We start from the raw sequence: 11,873 nt of genomic DNA, 5'->3' as shown, positions 1-11,873 counted from the left end.
TCCACAATGACTTTCCTCTCAACTCAACACGGGAAAGTTAATTTATTTTTTAATGCACTTCCAGTGACACATCCACAAACTTTGTACACTTATCCCATGCCAAATACGAGACTCCGTTATCCCGGACCCGGGTGGGGTTCGGGTTCGGGAATAGTGTTGTTATCAGTGCTGTGTGTGCGCCCGCCAACGGTGGCCAGCACCGGATGAGAAGCCCCACAACAACCCCGGATAAGGCCCGAAGCAGCGGCGAAGTGGTTCGCCTCCAGAAAAAGAGCCTCCATCTTTAATGACCCGTATGTTGGCAGCGTTCCCATATCGCTTCGCAACGGCACCGGAAGCAGAAGCGCACCACCAACCGACCAACCCGAGCAGCATTATCGGTCGGTCGATAATGTTGACTCTCGTGTTGTGGCATTCAATAATTGCACGGCGGAATCGGCGAACTTTAGCGAACAGAAATGCGACGATCAAAACAACTGAAGCGCTGTTTGTTTATGATTGTTGTTGAACACAAGTTGATGATTCAGTGCGATTTTAATGGCCGTTGGAATGTTTATTGTGACAGCAAGGGATACCCTTATGACAGCTCTTCTATTTTTGAATCAGAATCCGGTCCTAGTCATAAAGGCCCTTCCTAAAAACCCTTCCATGAAGATCTTACTGCCATATCCCTTTGTGGCCACCGAATGGCAAACGGTTTGGCCACTGCTCTCGACCTCGATCATGCTGCTCATTCCGAAGGACCCGACTAAAGGAGCTGGATAGATTACAAAAATAATTCCTTCGCATGCTAAACCCGATCGCGAGGTCCATCGATCTTCCAAGGTCCAACGACCAAAAAAACGCTTTCTTGCAGAACAGAGGGGCGCGTTATGTTCAGTGTCTACCCTTTTTCCCATGGCCGTCGTTTGACCCTTTTTTTGCTTTTTTATCGGCTCTCATTTACGACGTTCCGGTTCCATGGTCCTCCGATCTGAGGGGGGGATGGCTGAGGCTGAGTATGATCGATCGCCGGGTTCGCTCCCGGGTTTTGTTTCTAATTCATCCCAAATTTAACACACCAATGAGCAGCAGCAACCCCCGGAACCCGGAGCCCAAAAAGGGACATTGCGACGATTTGCGACGGAAACATGAGCTGGGCTTCTCAGCTTTCAGCGCTGGCTCGGCGGCACTGGAAACAGAATACGACAGCGTGTAAAAAACCACCTCGGTTGACAAAGTGACAATTTAAAGGGAAAACGTGTCACACGGTGGTCCAGCGGTTCCCCGGAACCAGCTGCAACGGGTCGTGTCGTGCAACTACCGCATCATCCGAACGCCAAGCCGGCTGGAAAAAGCATGCGTTTCCGGTTCCGTAGGCACACTTCCGCCTGTGTTTGTTTGCTTTCGGAACAATAGATCGCTCGGTTCCCTTCGGCTCGAGGTGGGCGCGATGTTAGAAAATAAAATATTTACATCCCTACTTCTAGTTCCCCTCGGCTTTTCGAGAACCGGGAAACAAAAGAGAACAATCATTGTCAATGAAAAGTTTAAACCCAACACCGGAGTGAATGAAATGAATCGAAAAATCAATAAACATTAGACTAATAATTTGAGACAGTTTGTGGCCGAATGTGTCAGTGTCTTTGGGGAGACCATTTGCCATATCGGGTTAGTGTTCGCCGTCCACCAGAGCAGAATTAGCGGACGATTCTGGTCCAAACTTTGGGCTCTTACCAATTGTTTCACTGTTGTCGTCGTCGTCGTCGTCACGGTGGCAGACTGTAATTGGCCGCAGCACCACATGCCACGCTCACACACACACGCGAGCAGATCGACGGGTTCTCAATCGTGTCTACAGTGGCCACCGTGAGTCGCGGGGGGGTGACGCAAAATTGGAGCACTGCGGACGGGTTGGGGTGCCGGAGACGCGCGACACAGTCAGCTTGCCGAGGGTGGCGGCCACATACACAACCCGCGGATGCACACGGCAGCGAACGAACGCTTACACACACGAACACACGCACAATGCACACACCCAGCGCACTGTTTGGGAAGAAAAATGGGAAATTAACAACGGGGCCTAAAAGGAATAGAAGATGACACCAGGGCGAGCGACGCCCCTTTTTATCGAAAACGCGCTTCGAAAACACACGTTTCATTATTTGCACGGAGTAGGCTCCGCGCTACAATTTCCTACACAGGACAAGGTGACAGTTGATCCGTCGTTGGGGAGAAAAACAACACCATAAAATGCAATCACATCGTCATCGCTTCGTGAAACGGTCCACGAAGCACAAACACACACACATTGGCGGCGGAACGGATGGGCTTCCCGCCGCCGCCGTGCGCAATGCAAAACGGTCTAAGAACACTCACACACACAGACACACACACACGCAGGTACACGGGGGACAGGAACGGAAAGAAATAAACGCTTCCTTTCCGGTTGCCCCGTGTTTTGGAGGTATTCAAACGCACCGGGGGGTCTGACTTTTCCTGTGCCGGTCTCTTGTTTGACGGAACAGAGTAGGCTACGAAGGCGAAACGGTGGTCGAGGTGATGCAAAATTGTGCTCCCCGGGCGCGCTAAAATTGAAAATTTAACGAAGAATCGCAGGAAGGACGAAACTGGCAGTCATCGCTTAAGAATGCGCCGCTGGGTTCCTGCCTCGCCGTTCCTGCCCCGCCGCCGTAGCAACCTTTCGACGCACGCGTATTTCTGTGCCGCGAGAGAGAGAATCCACTGCACGCTCTCACACAACCGCACCGCCACCATGCACACATCACCGTCATCATCATCATCGGTGCCGTCATTATACACCAGACAATTCTTCTTGCTTGCTTTGCCTTGTTCCGTCGTCCGCCTTGCCCGTGTAGGACCGATTCCCCTGTTTTCTCTCACTCTTTCTTTCGCTCACTCTCCCTCTTCTTGCTGCTGGCTTTTTCGATGCCCACTATGATGATGAAAAGAAATCACGACTTCGCCGTGTCTTGCGTGTATGCGAGAATGACCAAATCTCAGAGGCTCAAGCACAGTTCCCGGCGCGGCACAGCGAGCCTTCAAAGCAGGGCAGCGCACGGGGTGGCCGTGATTTTGTTACCACGAATAGCCGCCCAGGACAATGCTGCCGCCGTCGCAGCGATAATATTAAATCAATCACAGCAGCGCCTCCCGTGAAGCTCGCATTTCTTCCAGACGCACACGCACACACACGCAAGCACACACGGGGCGCCGCATACCGAACAATTGGCCACAAGCGGACGCCGCTTTGGGCGTTGAATTTTCTTTCGCGTACACTTCCGCCGTTCTTTCAACCAAACCACGAAAAAAGGGGCGAAACCCGACCGCGGAGCTGGATATTTCGTTGGCTGACCCGCGTTTGATTGTCTATCTCTTCCTCTGCCCTTTCACTCTGGCACAAGCGCGGCACGGTTCTCGGTTCCCCACTTTCTTTCTCTTTCGCGCTCGATCGAATAGAGGCATACACATACCGTACACGCTTTTACACCACCACCGACGGACAAAATCTACGAGCGCTCATCTTAAAAACGCAACCGTCGCTTGAACTTTTTTCTTTGAAATAACCATACTTTCTGACTAACCTGACTTTTCGAAAGAGCGACTCTGCGTTCCCGGTCTCTTTCGAAAAATTCGAATTCGAATTTCGAAATGCGAAGTCAAACAACTGTCAGTTTAAAACGTCAAAAACGTCAATTTTAAATATTTCGGATTGAATCCATAATGCGAAAACAATTCTAGGCCGCATGAGAAAGTGTTTTACTACCCCGGCTTCACACCTCTATCGAATAAACACGAACAAGACCGTCCTCTCCACAGCTGGCCAGCTGATGACTCTCAACGTGCGGCCGGAACGAAAGCCGTTTCACCGTTAAATGATGAGCGTTTCTAAAACGAAAAAGATCGATGAATACACTAGTCATCCGGGTGATGAATGGTCAGTACTTACGATACGTCGATGTCCAACAACATGGTCCATTCGCCGAGGGCGTACAGCTTGATGGTACCCCTTTCCAAACCGATCGCCACTAGATACCGATCGTTGACTATCTTACGCCGCGCAAAGGCCAGTGCCGTGATGGATTCATTTTTTAGATCCAGCACCGCCCGTGGGACGTAATTTGGCTTGCCAGATTCATTACGCTTCCAAGCGACCACCTTCCCGTCACGCGATCCGGTAGCGAACGTTTCGGAATCGTGTGACCAATCACAGCACCAAATGATCCTCGTGTGCACACCATTCTTCTTGTCGGAACGCATGCGTAACTGAAAATCCGGTGATCCACCATCGTCAGCCGCTTCGGTCGATCTTTCGAAGACGGAAAAAGTTCGATCTCGAGACACGGCCAGCAGTAGTCGATTGTTCGGAGAGAAGCATATCTGTGTGACGGTGAGCTGATGGGCGGACAGCTGCTGGACAATGCGCCAGCTTGTGGTGTCCCTTTTGGAAGAGAACAATCAATTTCATCCTTGAGGAAGCTCGAAAGATGTCTTACCAGAGCAGAATTTGAGCGTGATCCGCAGAGGCCGCCCGACAAGCGGAAGCAATCAGGCGACCGTCGGGAGACACTGTGACCGAGTAAAGCTCGTTTCCGTGACCGTAGAGTTTCTGGATCTCGGGCCAGAGTGTATTTTGCATGAGCGTTTCCTCAGCCGGAGGACGGTCCATCGAAACGGGGTTAAAGTAGTGCTCCGGATACATGTCCTTAATGTGCCTTCCTTCGGTTGCCGGTTGCTCGACATCAAACACTGCCTTATTCGAAAGCCCCAGCGAAGGAACTGAGGCTCCCATCGGATTACCTGCAACATTCAACGACAATCAGCCACTCGGAACACGTTACCTTCTGCCCCGTACGTACCTTCCACCACCGAATCCCCTTCGCTGTCGTCGGTCAGTCCACAAAGGGCTCTGAAGTTGTCCACAAAGTTACGCGGTGCCTGGAAAATCCGTATAATTTTCTCCTCCGCCGCACTGGCCAACCGGTAGCGGGACAGTAACGCTAGGCACTGCATATCATACCCGTGCACCTGAGGACGTGCAATTTCGTGCCACGTGATCTGCTCCACGTCCTCCACCGACGGTCGACGCCACGGGGCGTGAATTCGTGTAGTTTGATCGTCGGACAGACTGACCAAATACTCCCCACCGGCCGGGTCCCAAGCAAGATCCCGTACCCCACCAAAGTGGCCACCAACGATAGTTCCTGGCTTCCACAGCCCAGCACTGTCTTCATGCCAAAGATGAAAGCTTCCCTGAAACCCGTGCCCAATGATGGATCGTCCATCCGGAGCGAATTTACCACCGTAAAACCCGAGCGAGGAACCGCCGACCTCACCCACCCGGACGCTCTCCACCCAAACGCCACTCTCGGACGGTGTCCACCCGATGAGGCTCTTATCGATCGAACTCGACAGTAGGTACACCTGGTCGTCGCTTCTCACACAAAAGTGTACCCCGTAAACCCAACCTTCGTGGCCCTGCAGCACCGATTCGAGGGACAGCGCATAGTGGTAGTCTTTGCCGTCCGCGGCACGGACACTGAATGTTCGTTCTTCAAGCGTTATATCCTCGTGTTGGCCAATTTCGGCGTACGCTTTCTGCTTCCGCAGTGACTCGCGCGGAGATATGCGCCAAAGTCGGATGAAGGTGTCTTGAGAGCTACTTGCCAACAGGCAGTCATGGCTCCCGGGCAGACGCACGTAATCGATGCCCCGAACCCAATCAAAGTGGCCCTTTAGCTGTTCCACTTGAACAAAGCTCCTCCTGGCGTCGCCTGCTGCTACCTGCTGTTCGACGCACAGATTGATCATGTCCGTGTCAGTCGTATAAGCCAACATAGTAACGTTCGAGGATGCCAAGGGAAACAGCCGCAAACCGAACGTAAGCCCCGTCCGTAGATCCAACGTTTGAAAGCACTCGAAACGGCTGCCACCATCATCGGCGGCGTGCCACAGCTTTATGGTGCTGTCCACCGAGCCACTTGCCACGAGCAGCCGGTTTGATGGTTCCACAAACGCTTCTACCGTCGTGACGCCTTTGGAATGACCACTGAGGATAAACCGCGCAGCGGGCACGACGCTGTCGCTGGCCGCTGTGTTCCACAGGATGCAGGTACCATCATTCGACCCGGAGAGAAGGTGAATTCCACCGTGGCAGTCGCTACCATGGCGCACCGCCCGAACCACGTTAATCTGGGCCTTGTGTCCCGCCAAGGTACGTACAATTTTCACCGAACCGTGGTACTGTGGAAAGAAAATCGGTTTTAATCGCACTAGGCTGTGGACGTGACATCCCCACTTACGGCGGGATCGAGCACGGCTATGGCATTTTTGGTGGCGAAGTATATCAACCCATCGTCGGCCCAGTCCAGTGCGTGTGGTGTCCGGTTGCACGCCGCGGCCGTATAAAGCGTTTTCAGCAACATACTTTCGTTACTTTTCTACAGGACATCCGATCGAACGAAAAACGTGCGTACCGGCGGCCAATGTTTACAAAGCCTACGCTGGTTGCGCCGCTGTCATTTTGACAGCCCCCTTTCAGGGTTGTCTTATAAAAACAAAGGCCAAATCTCCCGAATAAATGTTTTGTTATTGGATAAAATCGATTATTAATCGTGTCCATGTGCTGTGCGTCCTTCGAATTCCCTTCCCCGAACAAAAAGCCAGCCTACACGAGCGTCAGCCCACAACGCAACCCTGGTGTGCTTGGGCCAATAAATCAATGAAACGAAATCAAATTGACGTTCCATCTCGGGCCTGCTTCTAAACATAGAACACTGAAAAAGGAAACGGCGAGTCGAGTCGAGAAGCGGGCGGCGCTGCTAAAATGGCGACCAACGTCGTTGCGATCGCAACAACTGAATCACGGGCCTTTTGAGAATCACGGAGTGCGGGTGCGGTGCGTGGGTGCCTGTGCAATATTGGAAGCGCCAGCGGATCTGACCTCCCAGACCCAGAGTGAACGGTGGTGGTGGTGGTGCCATTGGCTTTCTTCTGCGCCACCCTACGGGCAACCTGTTTTAGTCCGTAATTGAAACAGCACACCTTGTTTATGCGCTGCTCTATGTTGGTGCTCCAAAGGAAAGTGTCCGCGAAGATCGATTTCTTCGTAGCGATGATGCGATTTCAAACGGGTTTACAGTGAATCAGCGAGCAGAAAGGAGCTAAAAAGTAGGAAGAGAGAGCGAGAAAGCGAGAGCGTTCCTGTTCGGTGAAACTATGTGAATCAAACAAAAAAACGATCACACGTTCCAGCTTCGGGGCCAATAGGAACAGATCGCCATCTAGGCTAACACGAGAGCAAACAGTATTACGACGAGACGAGACGAGGACGCGCGCGCGCAGGCAGTCAGCCAAAAACCAGCCAGCACTCCAAAAATACGACCGAAAATCCGAAAATGTCACGTGCCAAGTCGCGCATACAGACGGACGTGTGCGGAGACTGTGGCAGCACGGGTAAGAGTTCCGCCGGGAGCACGCCCGAGCATCGGTCACTGATCTTCACTCTTCGTTGCAGATCCTTCCTGGGCGTCCATCAATCGGGGCATTCTGCTGTGCGCCGACTGCTGCTCCGTTCACCGCAGCCTCGGGCGGCACATTTCGCAGGTGAAATCCCTTCGCCAGGGCAGCTGGCAGGCGTCGGTGCTGAGCTTCGTCAACCAGCTGAACGCCCACGGAGCGAACAGTGTGTGGGAGCATCTGTTGCTCGATTCGGTCGCGCCGAAGAATCTGAAACGCAGCAAACCGACGCCCAAGGATGCGGTGCACCCGACGAAGACGGACTTTATCCGCGCCAAGCACGTCCAGCTGGCGTACGTGCTGAAACCGAGCTTTCAGGTGGACGAAGGCAGCAGCAGCCTGGAGCAGGAACTGAGCAAACAACTGCACGCCAGTGTCCGGGCGAGCAATCTCGAAACATCACTCCGGCTGCTGGTGCAGGGTGCCGATCCGAACTTCTATCACGACGAGAAAGGCTCGACACCGTTACACGTGGCGGTGAAATCGGGCCAGCTGTCCCAGATCGAGCTGCTGCTCGTGTACGGGGCCGACGTGAACGCTCTGGACGCACAGAACCGGACACCGCTCGAGCTGGCCCGACATGCGAAGCAATCGATCATCGCCGACCGTCTGCTGGAGGCTGTGTACGAGGTGACGGATCGGTTGACCCTGTACTTGACCGGCAAGAAACCGAACCACGCGGTAAGTAAACGGACCCGTAGCGACCCGTAGGAACCACTGCAACAACACACTCCGTTTCAGGCCGGTCAACATCTGCTGCTGCCGGACCAGTCGAAGAAGGAAATGAGCGAACAGCTTAAGATTGCCCGCGGCAAGCTGCAGCTAGTGCCGAACCGAATGTTCGAGGAACTCGTTATGGATCTGTACGATGAGGTGGACCGCCGGGAAACGGAAGCGATCTGGGCGACCAGTGCCCTCAACCCGGAGTCCGGTGCCGTACCGTTTCTTCCGACGAACCCACATCTCAGTGCCACCCGGAATCAGGTAGTGCGAGGCCATCGCAAGTCGAGCGCTTTATTGCGTTACTAAACATCATTTCGTTCGCGTTCCGTAGGGACGACAAAAGTTGGCTCGCTTCAGTCAGCCCGAGTTTGCGGGCCTGCTGATGGACGTCCTTCTTGATGCGCACCGCCGGCAGAATATGGCCAACCTGCGGCCCATCGATGGTCTGCTCCGGACCGAAGGGGGTGCCGCCGCCTCCCGGGAATCGAACCTCTCCGACGATGAACCACTCTACGATGCGGTCGCCTCGGACGATGACTACGCGGCGCTCGCTCCGGTGGCGCAACAGGTAAAGTTCCTTATGCGCCAGAAGAAAACGGTCCTCAATCACAACAACAGCTTCGGGTGAACTTCGGGTGGTGGTGGCTTCGATGAGCGGTCCTAATTGTTGGCTTAATTGTTGTTGGAACTCGATGTAACGCGCGGGACAAGCGGGAGAAATCGCAGCTTAGAATCAATCGATCATCTCACTGCTAATATGCTAACTCATGCTACTAACATGTGATACAAAACTTAGGCTTAAGTATGGCCAAACGGGTGGCGGACACTCCTCGGAGGGCTTTAATTTGGATTAAGGTGCAGGTTTATGTACAGTGCGCGCTCGATGTGATTTGTGCTATCGTTCTTTTGTTCTTTGTGCATCTACGAATGTGATCCTCGGAACGATCGCCGGAGGTTCGCTCAACAACACTTATGCCGTCCACAAGCAAGCAAGCAGAATATCATCGACAAAAAGCATAAGAATATTAACTTTTACTAACAACAATAAAGTAACGAATGCGCATCGGAGAGAGTCTTAACCATCTTAACCCTGTTTGTCTAATCCTTTTTCCTGTCAACATGCGCATCCGGAATCGGGCTGGCTTCGGTTGCCTTCTCTGTACATAATCTGTCTCGCTCTCTCTGTGTCCCCATAACCGCATGCAATTGGCTGTCCCCAACTCACTTGTTCCCTAGTTCCGTAAGTGTTTCCGATCGTAACCGCCTCATAGGGCTCCTCAATCTATTGCTTTTCCTTTCAATTGTTCCCCTTTCAACCTCTTTCGTTGTGCGAGCTAGGCGCTGGTCAATAAATCGTCCCCGGCGGCCGTCTCCAACGTGGAGGTGGAAACGTTGCGCCAGCGAATACAGGACCAGGAGCTGACCATCCACGAACTGCGCACCATGATCCAGCGGCTGGCGTCGGAGAACAATCAACTAAAGTGCCACATCGACTCGAAGGAACACGAAGTGCAACTGTAAGTCCCCTGAGGGTCTCGGAGGTCTCAAGCTCAAGTCTTCATTTGGTCTCATTTTCTCCTTCCCGCAGCCGTATCGATACGTATCTGAACGGATCCGGAGCCAGTGACCCAGTCCAGCCTGAGACGAGTGGTGGGACAGACCCAGGGCAACCACCACCCAATACGACGGTGGCCACAGCCGCCGCCGGGTACACGAAGCGACCGGTGAGCATGTACGAAGCGCGCCAGGCACCACGGGACGAAAGTCGACCACCGATCACGCAAAGCCTCTACTCGATGGCCCCGGTGCCCGGGAGTCCCGCCGAGTGTGGTATGGCCACCGGCAAACCGCTGCCGTCGTTCGACGAAGTGCAACGCCGGACCGATCTGGTGGTTCGGCGTATCAAGGAACTGTTTGCGGCCATGAAGGACCGAACGCAACGGGAAGCGTTCGTTCCGTGTGCCGAACGGATACAGTTGGCGGTCGTCGACCTGATGAGCCTCTTCCCGGGCACCCTGATCGCCAGCGAATCGTTGCGTGGTGCTCTGCAGCAGCTAAACTTTAACGCGAATCTGATACAGGCCGAGTGCGCCCGGTTGCAGCAGTGTTTGGCCGTCGACATGGTGGGTGCCCCGATGAACGGTGGCGCCGCCGCCGGGAAGGGAATGCTTGAGGGGATCGAGCAAAACATGGAACAGGTCCGAGGGTGCGCCTATGAGCTCGCAATGTCCACGAAAATTCTCATCACCCACCTGCAGCAGTCCTCGTAGAACCGGGAACCAAGCCGGAAGTACCGTGGGCAGCTAGAGAGGAACGGAATCACCGCATTTCCGTACAGTATTTTCCGGACAATCCCTTCCTAACGGAGACCTCGCGCTGCGCTGACCTCGGTTCCGATGCAATTATTACATTAAGTTGTCACTAGAACTGGAAGTCCTTCTTCCCGTTTCGCAATACTTGACCGAAACACGTTGTACTAATGTTTAACACCCCGAGTTCCCCGAATCGAAAGTGCCAAACGGAACGGTTTTACTTGCAAGCAGATTTTTAGAAACCTTTACACTAACCGGGACCGACTAAATATATTGCAATCGAGATTCATTTTAGAAGCGGAGCTCGACAGAATTCAGATATTCATCTTGCCATTGCGGGAAGCCTTCTTTACGAGCGCTCGAAAGGCACACACACCTAACGCGACTATTGACCACCTATATTTAGCTCCTACAGATTGTTATAAACTTGTTACAACCTAAACCGAGCAAACTAAATCCCAGAACCAGCATTAACCGCCAGTGCGTCAGACTATCATAGGGCAACACGGGAGGGCAACGGAACGTAAGCCATTCTATCGTCCTCTCCCGGTTTGCCGTTGATTGCGAAGAGAACTTTTATCCCAAGAGCCTTAATTGAACAATAATAGAGTTATTTATAATCTACTGCAAACTATACGACAACTAAACATTAATAAATTGTAATGATCTAATAGAAACTACCAGAGACTAGAGTGTTCCTTGGGCTAGCGGGTGTGTGTGCAAGAACTACGAACTCGATCGAGTGCAGCACTACACGGAAGCGCACGAAGACAGATTTCTGACAGAGAGCGCACTTTCTGTGATCGTTTGGCATCGTTTCATCGATCATTAAACAACAATGACGCTGTAAGGCGCTGATTAGATTAGAACAGCATTGCAGAACGTGAGAAATGGGTCTCCAGGAAGAGCTTGTCCGCTGGGTGCTTCCTGGGTACGAGGCGTCCCCCAAGGCCAATAGCTTTTCCTGCAAACCTATCCAATCGTGAGTGACAAAGTTTTTGAACATTCGGATATTTAGTTACAGATACTGTACAATTATTTTACAATGGGTTCAAACCAATAGGGATCGTGTGTGAATGTTTTGTTGTGTCCTGTGTACAAGGTGGGAACCGATCTCGGGCGCGATCGCCCACCGCGATCGAACTATACATTGGGGTTATGTACAGAAAACAATAATCGGCATTTCGGCTTTTGACCGAATGCAACATTTAATGTGCGGTAAGGAAATCGATTTTGTACATATATTTAGGTAGCCTTTTTTACATTCCATCCCGTGTGACGACCTTTTTCCAAGGGCGCCAATGAGGAGGACAAGAGGAC

At 52.6% G+C, this 11,873-nt stretch overlaps 2 protein-coding genes across 2 annotated transcripts; one reads left to right on the top strand and one right to left on the bottom strand.

Moving 5' to 3' along the window:
* Window positions 1-3,755: 3,755 nt before the first annotated feature.
* On the bottom strand, window positions 3,756-6,426 carry LOC128267744 (elongator complex protein 2). The gene is made up of 5 exons (XM_053004645.1): window positions 6,303-6,426; window positions 4,860-6,243; window positions 4,497-4,800; window positions 3,950-4,441; window positions 3,756-3,888 (listed from the first exon to the last, which is right to left on the bottom strand). The coding sequence occupies exons 1-5, from the start codon at window positions 6,423-6,425 to the stop codon at window positions 3,774-3,776; spliced, it is 2,418 nt and encodes an 805-aa protein (XP_052860605.1). The 5' UTR covers window position 6,426; the 3' UTR covers window positions 3,756-3,773.
* A 758-nt stretch (window positions 6,427-7,184) lies between these two features.
* On the top strand, window positions 7,185-11,061 carry LOC128278213 (ARF GTPase-activating protein Git). Its single transcript, XM_053016890.1, has 6 exons — window positions 7,185-7,455; window positions 7,517-8,199; window positions 8,260-8,502; window positions 8,573-8,809; window positions 9,580-9,758; window positions 9,830-11,061. The coding sequence occupies exons 1-6, from the start codon at window positions 7,398-7,400 to the stop codon at window positions 10,509-10,511; spliced, it is 2,082 nt and encodes a 693-aa protein (XP_052872850.1). The 5' UTR covers window positions 7,185-7,397; the 3' UTR covers window positions 10,512-11,061.
* Window positions 11,062-11,873: the final 812 nt, after the last annotated feature.

The sequence above is a fragment of the Anopheles cruzii genome, chromosome 2, assembly GCF_943734635.1.
Source record: "Anopheles cruzii chromosome 2, idAnoCruzAS_RS32_06, whole genome shotgun sequence".
In the NCBI taxonomy this organism is placed as follows: Eukaryota; Metazoa; Arthropoda; class Insecta; order Diptera; family Culicidae; genus Anopheles; species Anopheles cruzii.
The sequence above is the reverse complement of the archived record's forward strand: the minus strand, read 5'-3'. Positions and strand labels throughout refer to the sequence as shown.

What these genes read in the sequence shown, in the direction of transcription:
- LOC128267744 (XM_053004645.1), bottom strand. Translation starts at nt 6,425, where the DNA reads ATGTTGCTGAAAACGCTTTATACGGCCGCGGCGTGCAACCGGACACCA. An exon ending in CACGCTCAAATTCTGCTCTG is followed by an intron (nt 4,442 to 4,496) that starts GTAAGACATCTT and finishes CTCTTCCAAAAG; the next exon opens with GGACACCACAAGCTGGCGCA. An exon ending in TTGTTGGACATCGACGTATC is followed by an intron (nt 3,889 to 3,949) that starts GTAAGTACTGAC and finishes TTTTCGTTTTAG; the next exon opens with AAACGCTCATCATTTAACGG.
- LOC128278213 (XM_053016890.1), top strand. Translation starts at nt 7,398, where the DNA reads ATGTCACGTGCCAAGTCGCGCATACAGACGGACGTGTGCGGAGACTGT. An exon ending in CGGAGACTGTGGCAGCACGG is followed by an intron (nt 7,456 to 7,516) that starts GTAAGAGTTCCG and finishes TCTTCGTTGCAG; the next exon opens with ATCCTTCCTGGGCGTCCATC. An exon ending in TCAGTGCCACCCGGAATCAG is followed by an intron (nt 8,503 to 8,572) that starts GTAGTGCGAGGC and finishes CGCGTTCCGTAG; the next exon opens with GGACGACAAAAGTTGGCTCG.